At 34.9% G+C, this 15,719-nt stretch overlaps 1 protein-coding gene and 1 long non-coding RNA gene across 10 annotated transcripts in view; one reads left to right on the top strand and one right to left on the bottom strand.

Annotated features, from left to right (window-relative positions):
- Positions 1 to 8,688, top strand: part of KIAA1109 (transmembrane protein KIAA1109 homolog) — a 211,542-nt gene extending 202,854 nt beyond the window's left edge. For all 9 annotated transcript variants that reach the window (XM_045055906.1, XM_045055911.1, XM_045055905.1 and 6 more), the window contains 4 exons: positions 1,598 to 1,792; positions 2,212 to 2,346; positions 5,455 to 5,620; positions 7,949 to 8,688. In XM_045055906.1, the coding sequence (XP_044911841.1) occupies positions 1,598 to 1,792; positions 2,212 to 2,346; positions 5,455 to 5,620; positions 7,949 to 8,165 (713 nt within the window). In that variant the 3' untranslated portion in view covers positions 8,166 to 8,688. The remainder of the gene's footprint in view (positions 1 to 1,597; positions 1,793 to 2,211; positions 2,347 to 5,454; positions 5,621 to 7,948) is intronic.
- Positions 75 to 7,949, bottom strand: LOC111560152. Its single transcript, XR_002741792.2, has 3 exons — positions 7,135 to 7,949; positions 2,877 to 3,040; positions 75 to 530 (listed from the first exon to the last, which is right to left on the bottom strand). It is a non-coding gene; the product is annotated as an uncharacterized LOC111560152 (long non-coding RNA).
- Positions 8,689 to 15,719: the final 7,031 nt, after the last annotated feature.

The following is a 15,719-nucleotide window of genomic DNA, read 5'->3' as shown; positions in this document are numbered from 1 at the left end:
TTCACCACCCTGATTGTGCAACATCTCAAAAACTGGACACTATTTTAGATATAAGAAAACATTCAAAAATAAAGTTGGTTTAAATAAATGTTTATTATAGTTAAAATATTTTTGTAGTGATGCTAAATATCAGAGGTTTGGTAAAGTTATTACACAACTAAGTAATACAATGCCACAAACTTAAGGTTTGGGATGGTTGGTATAAAATGAAGCTAAATAATACTATTCCTATGAAATAAGTTTAAAAAGAGCACTTTTGGTGAATTTTTCCATTTGATTAGAATCACCAATCTTGCGATAATGTGGTCAGGAAAATTCTTATTTTGTGGTTGTTTTTGTGTTCAAGTTTATAGTACTGGCTTTTACCAATCATGTCATCTGTCCTGGAAAGGTGACTAGATTCAGACCCGTGAAGACTTGAATATTGTACAGAAATAACCATCTTTCAAAACTGTAAAGATGACTTAAGTCCCATTGAAAAAGTTACTATGGAATAGGTCATCCCAGGGGTAGAGACTGTTGAAAATAATCTGAGAAGAAAAGGATAAGGAAGTAAATTAGAAGATTATGTATGTATTGACTATTCTGTATTGACTATTCTATCTTCCAATAGAATTTTTGGAGGAGGGAGTTCTTTTTGGCTGGTATACCATGTTGGGGCTATTAGCAAACTTCACTGCTACCTATATACCTAAAAAATTATTAACTTTTACAAGAAAACCATAGCACATATGTTGGAGAAAATCAGGACTTCTACCTGATTTCAAAGTCAGGAACATATTTAATTGCAAATTCTCTTAAGAGTAAAGTATTCACAATATGAATGAAACTCGTGTGGAATTTAAGAAACAAAACAGAAGAACATAGGGAAAGGGAAGGAAAAATAAGATTAAAAACAGAGGGGGGGGGCAAACCATAAGAGATTCTTAAATACAGAGAACAAACTGAGTGTTGCTGAAGGGGAGGTGGGTGGGTGATGGGCATTAAGGAGGGTGCTTGTTGGGATGCACACTGGGTGTTTTATGTAAGTGATGAATCACTGGGTTCTACTCCTGAAACCGGTACTACACTGTATGTTAACTAACTTGAATTTAAATAAATAATGTACTCTTAAAAAAAAGAGTAAGGTATTCAATCTATGGAGAATTCTGAGCTTAATTAAACTCTTAAATTTAAACATGAATTTAGTTAAAAATAATATTCATTTTAATGTTTGAGAAATACAAACAAAATATATTAGATTTATCCAAAGTCATGTTATAAAGCTTTAGTCATGAGAACAGTGATAGAATCACTATATATATATGTAGTATATATATACTATATATATGTGTGTGTGTATATATATACATATATAAATAAAACTGTGCATATATAAACATATTACTATATTTGTAAATATAAACAAATAGATAATAAATATATTTAAATAGATAAATATATTTAAATAGACCAAAGCTTTATATGGCTCTATTTTTAAAAATGTGAATCATTATTTTCCAGCTTCTAAAATGATAAAAATTCTGTGAAAATTATATGCTTATCAATGTCTACTGGTTTAATTTGATTCCTTTTGTCTTTATCATTATCCATGTAGAGCTAAACTTGCTTCGTAATGTTGATGCTAATAATACTGAGAATAGTACTACAGTGAAAAATTCTAGTTTGTTGAGTGGATTCAGAGGAGGTTCTAGCTACAATCATGAAACAGAGACTATCTTTGCTTTACCAAGGATGCAGCTTGAATTTAAATCCATTCATGTTCAAGAGCCACAAGAACCTTCATTACAGGGTATGTGGAAAAATAGTTTCTAAAGTTACTAAGAAAATTCTAAAGGAACTTCAGATTACTGTGTTCACACAGGTTGTGTAATATTAATATAGTGTAATGAAACTGATTTGCTTAGTCAAATTTTCTTATCAGCTATATGACTTCTGGCAAATGATTTAATCCATTTGTACCTCTTTCTCTTTGGGAAAATGGGGAGTAATAACAGGACCTCATTCATAGGGTTTTTATGAGGAATAAATGGCACATATTTGGAAAGTGCTTAGTAAATTATCATCATTTGTAAATCACATACAGAAACTACTCATTTCTCTGTAGTTGCATTTAAATGGATTCATTTATATGAACCCATGTAAAATCCCTTATTAAGAGAAAGGGACTTCTTTTGTTAAGTCTTTTACTGTAGAACTTTGCCATTGCAGATGCCAACCTGAAGCCGAAGGTAGAATGCAGTGTGGTGACAGAGTTCACTGATCACATTTGTGTGACTATGGATGCTGAGCTCATCATGTTCCTTCATGATTTAGTGTCAGCTTACCTTAAAGAAAAAGAAAAAGGTGGGTAGCATATTCTTTTTTCTTTCTTTCAAGCTTCAGGAAAGGCAGTTGTCAGTGCCATTTATATGGATTTTTATGGTCTAATGATAAAATGACTGGAATGTGTCTCTGTCCTTTATGAGTTGTATGTATCAATGAAATATATTGGTAAAACTGTGTGACAGACTATCTACTATGTACATGACACTCAGTCAAAATATACCTCACACTGAATGGTGTTTTATTACTTTACCAAATGTTTCCATATAAACTAAGTACATTATCAGGACTTGTAGGAGAATCAAAGAAAGAAAGAAGAGAAAGAACATTTCTTTGAGGAAACACTGCTAGTCAAAGTGAAATGGCTAAAGAAACAACTACATAATAAAGTAGCATGAGTTATAAACATAATTGGGAAAACTCAGTTAAGTAGATAAGTCTGTTTAGAATGCAGAGAACATTATCTTTTTAGAAATAAATTATTTAGACCTCATTGGTGGGGTTTTGTTTTTATGAGCTAGCTAACATTGGTTTACTCACTGGAAACTTACATATTTGTCCATTAAGAAACATATGGCAGGACGCCTGGATGGCTCAATCGGTTAGGCATCCGACTTCGGCTCAGGTCATTATCTCACAATTCATGATTTCGAGTCCCGCGTTGGGCTCTGTGCTGATAGCTCAGAGCCTGGAGCCTCTCTCTCTCTCTCTCTCTCTCTGAAAAATAAACATTAAAAAAAATTTTTTTTTAAGTTTAAAGGAACATGTGGTGACCCTAATATCCATATAGAATGGATATAATAGAATCCATTCCATCCTCTGTAGCTGTTGAAAAGAATGAGGTAGTCTGAAATGTAATGATATGGAATGCCTTCCAAATATATAGTCTTTATTCACCCAGTAAGTATTTATTGCACAAACCTATGAATATATAGTGGTAAAACAATAGACATGATTTTCTTAAAAAGAATTTTTTTTAATGTTTGTTTATTTTTGAGAGAGCAAGACAGAGCGTGAGCAGGGGAGAGGGAGACACAAATCTGAAGCAGGCTCCAGGCTCCAAGCTGTGAGCACAGAGTCTGATGTGAGGCTCAAACTCATGAACCATGAGATCATGACTAAACCAAAGTGGGATGCTTAACCGACTGAGCCACCCAGGTGCCCCAGGATGTGATTTTTTTTTTTAATTGCTTAGAATACATGCTATTTGTTTAGATCACCATGTAATACTTCATTTTCTTCATGAATAAATATAAAATTTTTCTAGCAGTATTTCAAAATAGCCTCATGATAAATGTTTGAGTGAACAAAACAGATTATTTTTTAAAAAAAATGCAAAAGCAGCATAGCACAGATTGAATTGCTGTTCCATTACTATTAAATCTAGATGTGTAAACAATTCAGTGAGAGTAAAATCAGTAATGATGACTGAAAGAAATCTATGAGACAGGAGTTGAAACTTAAATGACTGAAATCATTTAATAGGAAATACTTTATATAAGTAGATCCAGTCTTCACTTATAGCACCAACATATAACAGGCACTATTGTAATCCTCCTGTTTTTCTCTCTGCCTTAATATTTGAACTTAATGTGGAAAAAAAAATATTCCAAGTAAATCTGTGAAGTTCAGAATTCTTTTCTAGTATACCTGTATATAAAAGCCTGCCAGATTTCTTTCTCACAATTATGTGAAACCTTTGTCACTTCACGAAATACTGTGTTGGTCTTGGTCTGCTATGAACTGTGCATATTTTTTTAAAAAATCTTTAAATACAAACTGTTGCACACACACACACACACACACACACAAAAGAGAAACAGACTCACTGAGAACAAACTGGTGGCTCCCAAAGGGGAGAGGAATGGGAAGATAGGGGGAACAGATGAAGAGGATTAAGAGCTACACACTTCTAGTTATAAAATAAGTCATGGGTATGAAAAGTAAAGCATAGGGAATATAATCAATAAAATTTAATACACTGCTTATGGTGAGCATTTCAAAATGTATATAATTGCTGAATCACTATGTTGCATACCCGAACCTAATATATATGTAAATTATTTTTCAATTAAGAGTAAAACACAAACTTGTTTAATATCATTTCATGGGAAAGAGGAAATGGGAATTTGATTATCAGACTTACAGTAACCAAGTGTTATTATCTATGTGGATTTCAGTTATAAATAAAAATATTTTAACGGTTATATTTTGTTATTAAAAACTAAAAGAAATTAGTTTTGACCAAAATAAGTATAAACATGCCAGAGAATATTATTAACAGCATGTAAGACTAGACTAAATCAACATATTTCTAGAACATCAGATCAATTATAGCACCGTAACCATTACCAATAATAAAAGCAGAGCAACTGAGCAGGCAGTAACTGCCTATATTCTTATGTGGTGTGATAGTGTGACAATAAGTACAGTTTTATTCCTAAGCTCATTCCCAGTCCATGTGTTACCCTGCTGCTAATCTACAATAAAGTTAAAAACAGGCTACACAAATTTATTAAAAGTACATTACATGAAAACTATATTTCAGATTTGATTTTGATTTTATATATATTATGATCACCAATTTAAAAAGAACTTGTCTTTCATAAAACATTTGAGTATGCACTTATAAGAATGAAAGGCTGCTTATGTAAAAAGCTTAGAACCAGTGTTCAAATATATATAGACATTTACATCCTAAAACTACTGAGTGATACACTTTATTGAGACACAATTCACATATAATACAGTTCACTCATTTAAAGCTATTTAAAATGTCCACCTATAGTCATTCTTTAGGAAACTTTTAACTGTCAATTTTAGTGTCCCATGCCTGTTGTCAAATCTTGTCATTCTTTACTATTAGTGTTAAGCACAGAAATATATATAAAATATATGCTATTCCTCAAAAATATGTTAACTTTAATACTGTCTTTCTTTAAGAAATACCAATAACTGGCACTTGTTTATGGCTTATTTTTAAATACTAGTTTTTCAGAAATATCATTAAATGAGGCTTTGGCCAGTTCATAAGTAAAATGATAAATGGAACTAATTATACTATTCATATGGTGATTTAAGATAAATTTATTATATACTTGCAATATTAATCTATGATTTTCATCATAGCCATTTTTCCACCTCGGATTTTATCTACTCGACCAGGACAAAAAAGTCCAATTATTATACATGATGACAATTCCTCTGACAAAGACAGAGAAGACAGCATCACTTATACTACTGTGGACTGGAGAGATTTTATGTGCAACACATGGCATCTAGAACCCACTCTTAGGTAAGTAGAAGGTATATATATTTACCTATATCCTACAGGATTATTATGAGAAAAAGGTTATAAATGATGTAGTAAGTTAAATATGATTTACCAAAAACTTTTTAGAAGTTAGCTACTTATAACATCTCTAACTTCTGGCTATGCTTTCTGCTCCTTTCTGCTTTTTTAAGTTCTTCTAGTCAGGGCAAAAGAAGCACAAACACTGCAAATAGCTCAGCATCCTCCACTGTGTAACATTCTTCCAGTTAATCATTAAAATATGAGAGTAACTCTACTTCCACCATTGCTGCTATGTTTTTACCAGGATATTAATTTCAGGTGTTTGAAGTACCTGCAGTTAAGTTTTTTGTTACTAAGTTTGGGTAGATACAGTAGCAGCCACACATTATCATTAAGGAATTATTACAATTTCTCACATATGTCATGACAGTGTAATAGAACCTGCAATGTCATAGTTCGTCTGCATGCTAAGCAATACAGAACCATCCCTGAAATGTTGACTTTAATGCTGTCAGATTCAGGTTCATTTACCGAGTCATATTCTAATACAATCATGATGCCAATTACATCAACTTATTTTCATATTAAAACGTCAGTAGTATTTTCTAGTTTTAATTACATTTATAATGGCTGCTATAACTAGTGATACTTGCAGTGTGTGTCCTTGTTTATGATTACCACTTATGACCTTCCTATCATTTTTCCCTTTCCTTTCATCTGCTTTGCTAATGAAATTTTAACTGTCTGAATCATGGAATAATGGTATCAAAAAAAGGTCATCATAAGAAAATTCTAGCATATTTCTGCATAATTATACATTTCATTTAGATAAGGTTATTCAGACATATTTATGCCACAAAATAATTCCAAACTAACAAAATATCCATTATACAGTAAACTCTTGTAAAAACAAAGTAGTGACTTTGTGTTAATTTGTATTCAATAAAATTTGGTATGAATTAATAGTACATATACTCATGAAAAGTATTAACAGTGTCAGTGCTCAGGAACAGAATTAAATATTGCAGAGGTTCTAATGCAGAAAACTACTTAGAAAATTTGTTTTGTATTTGTAAAGATATGATGAAATTAAATACCTTTAATTTGAACTTTAAAAAGTTAAAAAGTGGTGGAGAGCATGTTGAAGAGCTCTGGCTCTAAGTCCAGGTTTACAGATAGCATAGTAACTAAATTATCTTGGCCAGAGGATCTAACCTAGTTCTGCCTCAGTTGCTTCATATGAACAATTGGTAAACAATATTACCTACCTTGTAGGGTTGTTACAATGGTTAAATGAGTTAATGCAAAATGCTTATAACTATTAGAGTTTTAGCAGATCAATGCTTAATACCCTCTTTTTCCCTTCCCAAGTTCAGAAGCAATTAAGACAGTGGGAGAGAGGCAGCTGCAAATCAAAATGGCAGTTTTAATACTGATAAGGCTCATAACAGAGAATGTGATTTCTATGTCTGGAAACAATGGCTTTCTACTACAAAGTCCAAGTTTGGACTTACCTACAGGGCCTTCATGATGGAGAACTCAGGGTGGAGGCGGGTGTACACCAGAATTGTGCAGTTGACAGCTCTGTGAACTCACCTAGCTACAGGCGGCCATGAACAGTCTTGGGTTAACCTATTTAGGAGTCTGTCCTTGAGAAACCTATTGCGTGAAGGGACGGATCAAAATGAGTGGCTCTTAAGAGAAGGTACGGAAGAGGGCACTAAACTACACTATATGGTTCCTCTGTTAACTTGTCAAACAGATAAATCATCAATAAGGGAGCAGAGAAAGGTCAGTAGTGTTTCACAAATGGCTATTCCTCTCTAAGGAAGGAAATGCCAGGAATAGGGAAAAAACTGTGTCCTTCAGACACGTTTAGCCCATAGCAAACAATACATTTTAGCCTTTTTCCCCCCACCATTATGCCACATATGTTGAACTCTCAGTTTTATTGAGATAAAACTGACAAAACACGTAAGGTATTTTAAGTGTACAGGGTCATAAATTTTATATCTGTAAACCTTGTAAAAGGATTCCTCCCATCAAGTTAACGTCTTTTAGAATGAACCAGATGTTCTTTAAATATTAAGATGACCCTGTAACTTAAGCCTAAATCAAAATGAGATTCATTTAGTCCACTGCTGTCAAGGATGCTTCTAATAGTGAATGCTATTATAGTGAACCCAGGAATTGTAGCTTAGATTACTCAAATGCACCTACTGAGAATATTTTGTCCTAAGCATATTATGGAGGTTTAGTGATGTTCTTGAATCTACCTTTAGGACTGTGTTAGGACACTGTACTCCCAAATAACTTTTATACTTACAGATTAATTTCTTGGACTGGAAGAAAAATTGATCCAGTAGGTGTTGATTATATTCTTCAAAAATTGGGCTTCCATCATGCCAGGACTACAATTCCTAAATGGCTTCAAAGAGGAGTCATGGACCCACTTGATAAGGTTCTCTCCGTTCTTATCAAAAAACTTGGTACTGCACTACAGGATGAAAAGGAAAAGAAAGGAAAAGACAAAGAAGAACACTAAAAAAGTAACTCATCTGTGAACAAACTGTGATTGTGTCCGTTAAGTTTTATTACACTGGAGTGTTTTTTCTTTTTGTATAGTAAACTTATTTCCAATATAACTTAAAATAATTCTAATTTTGTGGTCATTACATTGAGAGTTTGGAAGTTAATCTGTTTATTCTAGTTCCACCATTCTGTATACAGTGAAGTATTGCATGGTAATGTAAATTTTGTGAAAAACTAGATTAAAATATATAAATCTGCTTGGTAGGGTTTATAATTGTATTATGTGCAATATGATTCCTCCATCTTTAAAATATTTTCAGAGTAACTGTGAATTTCCTTTGATATTGGCCATAACTTTTAGGAAAAATCTTGCTGATAATGTGATTTTTTTTTGGTCATTAATTGTTTTTTCTTTTTTTAAAAGGTAGCCTTGTATAAATACCTATTTGTATATAGTTTGAGTAATTGTGATATGATTGAATACCACTAAAATATTGTTTGTAACTATTGTAATAAAGTCACAATAATTGGTTTCACTCTGTAGTTTTGGGGTCTTTTCTTCTTTTGATAGCTTATTTTTATAATTCTTGCAAAAATGAAATCCTTATAAAGATTAGCTCAAGGAGGATGCAATCAGGAAGAGGCACAGCAGAGGCTTAAATATTAGATATTGTTCTATATATATATATATATATATATATATATTTATTTAGACAGCAAGGCACACACGTGAGAGCAGGGGAGGGGCAGAGAGAGAATCCCAAACATGCTCCATGGTGTCAGCACAGAGGTTGACTTGGGCTCAATCCCACAAACTGTGAGATCCTGACCTGAACTGAAATCAAGAGTCAGAGGCTCAACAAGCTGAGCAACCCAGGCATGCCATTATTCTTTTTTTTTTTTTTTAAGTTTATTTAAGAGACAGAGGGAGGGAGAGAGAGAATCCCAAGCATGCTCCATGCTGTCAGCACAGAGCCTGACCTGGGGCTCAATCCCACAAACCCCTGAGATCATGACCTGAACTGAAATCAAGAGTTGGATGCTTAACTGAGCCACCCAGGCACTTCTCTATTTCTTAAACTAGTGGTGAGTACACAGCTGTATGTTCTTATACTGTGTATGTAAATTTGTGTATCCTTTTTAAAAACTTTATATATATAAATGTATATATAGTATACATGCAGAAGGATAAGATTTTAAAAAGACTAGCAAACTCTAAAGAAATATTCAAAAGTACTTATAATCAACTATATTCCTCCCCCCATGCCCCCACAACTCAGGTTTGAAATCTAGCCAAGGCTGTACAGTTTAAAGGTTGGATAAAAAGTAGAACTGAAAAATCCTAGAGCTAGAAAATGCCTCAAAAAAGCCCGTGATGCAGACTCTTGCATTAGGTAGACAACAAAGTGTCTGACAGATTAAAAATAATAATAATTACAGAAGAGCCTCTTGCATATGCGCGCGCACGCACACACACACACACACACACACATAAGTGTTGGTAGGGGAATTAACTACTATCACACAGCAATTTAGTAACAACTAAAAGCCTAGTATCTAGAGTCATAATTTTATATTCTTTCTGCTAGACCATCTTCTCTATCATCTGCCAGTTCTCTGCATCACCATTACAGTTGGGGGCTACATGTACATAATTTCTACTGGTCAGGTTTACCAGAGAAGCAAATTCTATGTCTACTATGTATCTAGTGTCTAAGATAAACTACCAGAAAGTTACTTCATAAAACAAACCAACTAAAAATTAAATTAGTTCCTTGAGTCCTACTCCAGGTATGTATTCTCTGCTTTAAAGAAACAGTATGCTAGTTATAAATGTTAAAAATTTCCCATGGCTTTATATATTATTGACGTATGAGCTAACAAAAAAAATGATCTAAGTATAAACTTACTTGATTTCTAGCACTGTGATAATGTTTTACTGTGATAAAAACATGAAACCATAAGAATTCTTGAGGAGAACACAGGCAGTAACCTATTTGACATTGGCTGTAGCAACTTCTTTCTAGATATGCCTCTTAAGGCCAGGGAAACAACTACTGAAACTTCATTACAATAAAAAGTTTCTTCACAGTGAAACAAAATTAAAAGGTAACCTAGGACATGGGAGAAGATATTTGCAAATGACATATCTGATAAAGGGTTAGTACCCAAAATCTATAAAGGAATTTCTACAACTCAACACCCAAAAAATCCAATTAAAAAATAGGTAGACAGACATCAACAGACATTTTTCCAGAGAAGATACACAGATGGCCAACACACACATGAAAAGATGCTCAGCATCACTCATCATCAGGGAAATATAAAACTACAATGAGACATCACCTCACACCTGTCAGCTAAAATCAACACAAGAAAAAACAGGTGGTGAGAATGTGGAAAAAGGGGAACCCTCTTGCACTGTTGGTGGAATGCATACTGGTGCAGCCACTCTAGAAAACAGCATGGAGTTTCCTCAAAAAGTTAAAAAAAGAACTACCCTATGATCCAGCAATCTCACTACTAGGTATTAATCCAAAGAATATAAAAATACTAATTCAAAGGGATACATGCACCCTGATATTTATATTATCTACAAGAGCCAAATTATGGAAACAGCCATAAATTATTAGTCAAATTATAGAAACAGATGTGGGGCTAGAGCTCATGAATTGTGAGCTATGACCTGAGCCTTAACTGAATGAGCTACTTAAGCACCCCAAGAGAATGACTCTTAACTAAAGAGAACAAACATGGTGAACAGAGGGGAGGTGGGTGGGGGGTGGGTGAAATAGGTGATGGGGATTAAGGAGTACACTTGTGATGAGCACCAGGTGTTGTATGCATGTGCTGAATCACTACATTGCACACCTGAAACTAATATTACACTGTATGATAACTGGAATTTAAATCAAATATTAAAAAAAAATTTTTTTTAAAAAGAAGAGGGCAATTTAAATCTGTAACTTCAAAATTTCTGTGGCTCCACTGGACAAAGCTATAAAAAAAAACTCTGTGTATTACTGGTAGGAATGGAAATTGGAACAACCCCATGGAGAAAAATTAGGCAAGAGCTATGAAAATTACAAAGGCATATAATCTTTGCCTTCTCACTGCAGGATGTACCTTCATGTGTGTGAACTATGTAAGAATATTTTTTGCATTATTTGTAATAAGTCGTTGAAAACAATTCAAATATCCATTCAACAAAAGACAGGTTAAATAAAATATGGCAGGCCCTTTTGGTGGAATAATATGCAACTGTAAAAAAAAATAGTAAGGATAATGTTTGTCTAATATTAAATGAAGCAAGATGCATCCAGCTATGTAGATTACAAAGTTTCCAGTCTATCAAAATTATTATCTTCTTCTATTCCAGGAAATCACATGATACATCCAGGTTTTCTGTAAAATTCCAATAACATTTAACAAAACCTTCACAGCTGTGATTACAAGCTATAGTAAAAAATAATTTTTTAAAATTACCATGTGAAACACCAAATCTATGAAGTACCAATCTAAACTACCAACGTAATACTTATAAAATACAGTATGAATCAATTATTCAAAATAAAAAAAATTAAAAAATGCTCAAGGACATATAAAATACAAGCTCAAATTTTTAATTAGAATCAATTTTATTATTACACCGAAGTGTTGAGTTCTACTCATCCCTAAAGAATTTCAAAATAACAGTAACAGAACATTGACAATTCATGGAGTGGCCTCAGTCCCCGGGCCATACTAAACAGAACTGCCTTACAAATTTCTCCATCTTTATTATGGAATGGTGTCTTCTGAAGTTAACTGGAGTAAACCTGGTTACCTGAGTATTCTGGTCATTTTCTATGACAAATGATACTGCCAGAATGCTTGTGTCCTCTGCACAGTGAGAGCTAGATACTCATCTCATGTCACTTGAACATGTTCTAAAGTCTGTTGAGAATCTCTTTTGTTTTTCAATTCAGACCTCAAGAACATAGTATTCTTACCCAAAAGTGTTAGATGGCTAGATAGTCCTCAATTCAAAAAACTAATAAATTCAAGTTTTGTGAATTTTGTCTGCTTTACCTGTGCAGACCAGAGTCAAGCAACTCAAGGCCAGGAAAGGCCTTTTTTGCATCTCTCATCACTGAAATGCAGCCAGATCAACACTAAACCATCCTGCACACCTAGAAAACTGATTCGAGGATTAACACAACAATCTGAACAACCTGAACCACAGAACTCAGCAGGTACATGGCACAGAGAGGTAAACTGGGAGAGAGAGAAGCTGCAGAGGGCAGGGAGCTGTTTTTTTCTTTACGAAGAGAGGGCAGAGACGGGGAGAGTAGGGGAAAAGCACCCTGTGCCCCAAAGTAGCTGAAGAGAAAGTGGAAAAGTGGAAACAGCTGCAGGGACTGAACAAAAAAAGGGAGAATGGAGAAAGGAGAGGGTTTAAATTCCATTAAGATAAACGGGGAGCGCAGTCTGAAACTCTGCAGCTTGATACCTGGTGGTGCTCCGGTGGGAAGGGCAAAGCTCAGGAGCAGAGAGATCCAAGGGGTCTTCAGGCCAAATGGGGAGGGGCGGTTCCCCTGCTGGGGAGACATTTGGTCGATGCTATGTGGCCACTCCACAGGCAAAGGTCCCAGTGAACCCTAGAGAACAACCACATTCACTGGTGCTGGAACAAAAAATTTAAGGGGGAAGCCTGGCACCAGATGTGTGTTGTGATTTTCTCTAATCCCTGAAACGCTGCTGCTACATAACCACGTGAACTTCTTCTGGGGTGGGTTGGCACCCAGCTGCAGTCTCTGGGCATCAGCAGTAGCACGGTCCTGTGAACGTTCCTGGGGGTGTGCAGGCACCCAGCCATTGCTTGCTGAGACACTCCCCAGGAGGTCTGAGTGAGTCAAAGCTGCAGTCCCACAGAAGTGAGGGGTTGGAAAGTACAGCTGCATCTGAGATAAAACTCAGGAGAGCGGTGCCACCTAGCAACGTGATGGCTTGGTTTTGGACAGTGTAAAAGCAGGAAGTGGACGGAAGCTGGGGACAAAGGAGGGGTGTGCAAAAGCTGGTTGAAGAGAACAGAGTTCTGATACTAGAGACTGGGTAGCTGGGTGACGCCATTTTCACCCCTCCCATGCATGCACATACACAACTACAGGTAACACAACGCCCCTACAATCCAACCCAGTAAGCTAAGCAGTGCCATCTAGTGGAGAACAGAGCCGTTACACTAAGTCCTGCCCAACTGCACCAACCTTGCTCTTCAGGAATACCACAAGTCTCTCTGCCTGCTAGTTTACAAACTGTTAAGTGCTTCATAGTTTGACTTCTAGGGGACACCGATGTAATTTCAATATTTCAGGCTGTTTGCTGGTCTATCTGTTCAATTTTTTTTTCTTTTCTTATTCTTGAATACAGAAAGAGAAGAAATTTATTTTTATTTTCAATTTTTATTATTTCTCTTTAATTTTCTACTATATTTCTTACTTTTTTGTAAATTTTTCAATTTCCATTTTACTTCAATCATTCACTTTATTCTATTTCAGGGTATTCATTTTTCTAAATTTTCAAACATTTACTTTTTTTTCTTTGCTTTTTCTTCTTATTCTTTTCTTAACTTTCCCTTTTATCTCTAATCTATAAAGCTCCTTTCAACAACCAGACCAAAACACACTGAGGATATAGCATCATTTGTTTATTTTTGCATGTGTGTATTGTTTTAATTTTTTAATTTTAATTTTTTTGCCTCATTAATTCCTTTTTTTACTGCAAAATTACAACACGAAGGAATTCACCCCAAAAGAAAGAGCAGGAAGAAATGACAGCCAGGGACTTAACACAAATATAAGCAAGATGTCTGAACCAGAATTTAGAATCATGATAATAAGAATACTAGCTGGGGTCAAAAAGAGATTAGAGTCCCTTTCTGCGGAGATAAAAGAAGTAAAAGGTAGTCAAGATGAAATAAAAAATGCTATAACTGAGCTGCATCTTGAATAGATGCCACAGCGGCAAGGATGGATGACGCAGAGCAGCGAATCAGCCATATAGAGGACAAACTTTAGGAGAATAACAAAGCAGAAAAAAAGAGGGAGGCTAAAGCCAAAGAGCATGATTTAAGAATTAGAGAAATCAGTCACTTATTAAAAAGGAACAGCATCAGAATCATAGGGGATTCATCTTATGGGAATAAGATGAACAGAGAGAAAAAGGGATAGAAGGGTTATATGAGAAAATCATAGCCGAAAACTTTCCTAACCTGGGAAAAGACACAGACATCAAAGTCCAGGAAGCACAGAGAACTCCCACTAGATTCAATAAAAACCGACCGTCAATAGGCATATCACAGTCAAATTCACAAAATACTCAGGCAAGGAAAGAATCATGAAAGCACCAAGGGAAAAACAGTCCTTAACCTATAAGGAAAGATACAGTTTGCACCAGACCAACCACAGAAATGTGGCAGGTCAGAATGGAGTGGCAAGATATATTCAATGTGCTGAATCAGGAAAATATGCAGCAAAGAATTCTTTATCCATCAAGGCTTCATTCAAAATGGAAAGAGATATTAAAAGTTTCCCAGACAAACAAAAACCAAAGGAGTTAGTGATCACTAAACCAGCCCTGCTAGAAATTTTAAGGGGGACTCTCTGAGGGGAAAAAAGATGAAAAAAAGAAAAAAAGACCAAACAACGAAGACGAGAAAGGACCAGAGAACACCAACAGAAACTCCAACTCTCCAGGTAACACAATGGCAATAAGTTCATCTCTTTCAGTACTCATCTAAACGTCAATGGACTAAATGCTCCAATCAAAAGACATAGGTAACTGAATGGATAAGAAAACAAGATCCATCTATATGCTGTTTACAAGAGACCCACTTTAGACCTAAAGACACCTTCAGATTCAAAGTAAGGAGATGGAGAACCATCTATCATGCTAATGGTCGACAAAAGAAAGCCACAGTAACCATACTTATATCAGACAATCTAGAGTTCAAAATAAAGACTGTAACAAGAGATGAAGAATGGTATTACATCATAATTAAGGGGTCTATCCACCAAGAATACCTAACAACTGTAAACATTTTTGCTCCAAATGTGGAGCACTCAAATACATAAATCAATCACAAACAAAAAGAAACCCATCGATAGTAATACCATAATAGTAGGAGACTTCAACACTCCACTCACAGCAACAGACAGATCATCTAATCAAAAACTCAGCAAGGAAACAATGGCTTTGAATGACACACTGGGCCAGATGGACTTAATAGATATATTCAGAACATTTCATCCTAAAGCAGCAGAATATATATTCTTCTCCAGTGCACATGGAACGTTCTCCAGAATAGACCATCTATCATGGTAATGGTTAGCAAAAGAAAGCTGGAGTAGCCATACTGATATCAAACTTTAAAATAAAGACTGTATCAAGAGATGCAGAAGGGCATTATACCATAATCAAGGGGTCTATCCACCAAGAATACCTAACAACTGTAAGCATTTATGTGCCAAATGTGGTAGTACCCAAATATATAAATCAATTAACCACAAATATAAATAAACTCATCGAT

The sequence above is a fragment of the Felis catus genome, chromosome B1 (genome assembly GCF_018350175.1).
Source record: "Felis catus isolate Fca126 chromosome B1, F.catus_Fca126_mat1.0, whole genome shotgun sequence".
Lineage (NCBI taxonomy): Eukaryota > Metazoa > Chordata > Mammalia > Carnivora > Felidae > Felis > Felis catus.
This window is presented reverse-complemented; position numbering and strand designations above follow the sequence as displayed.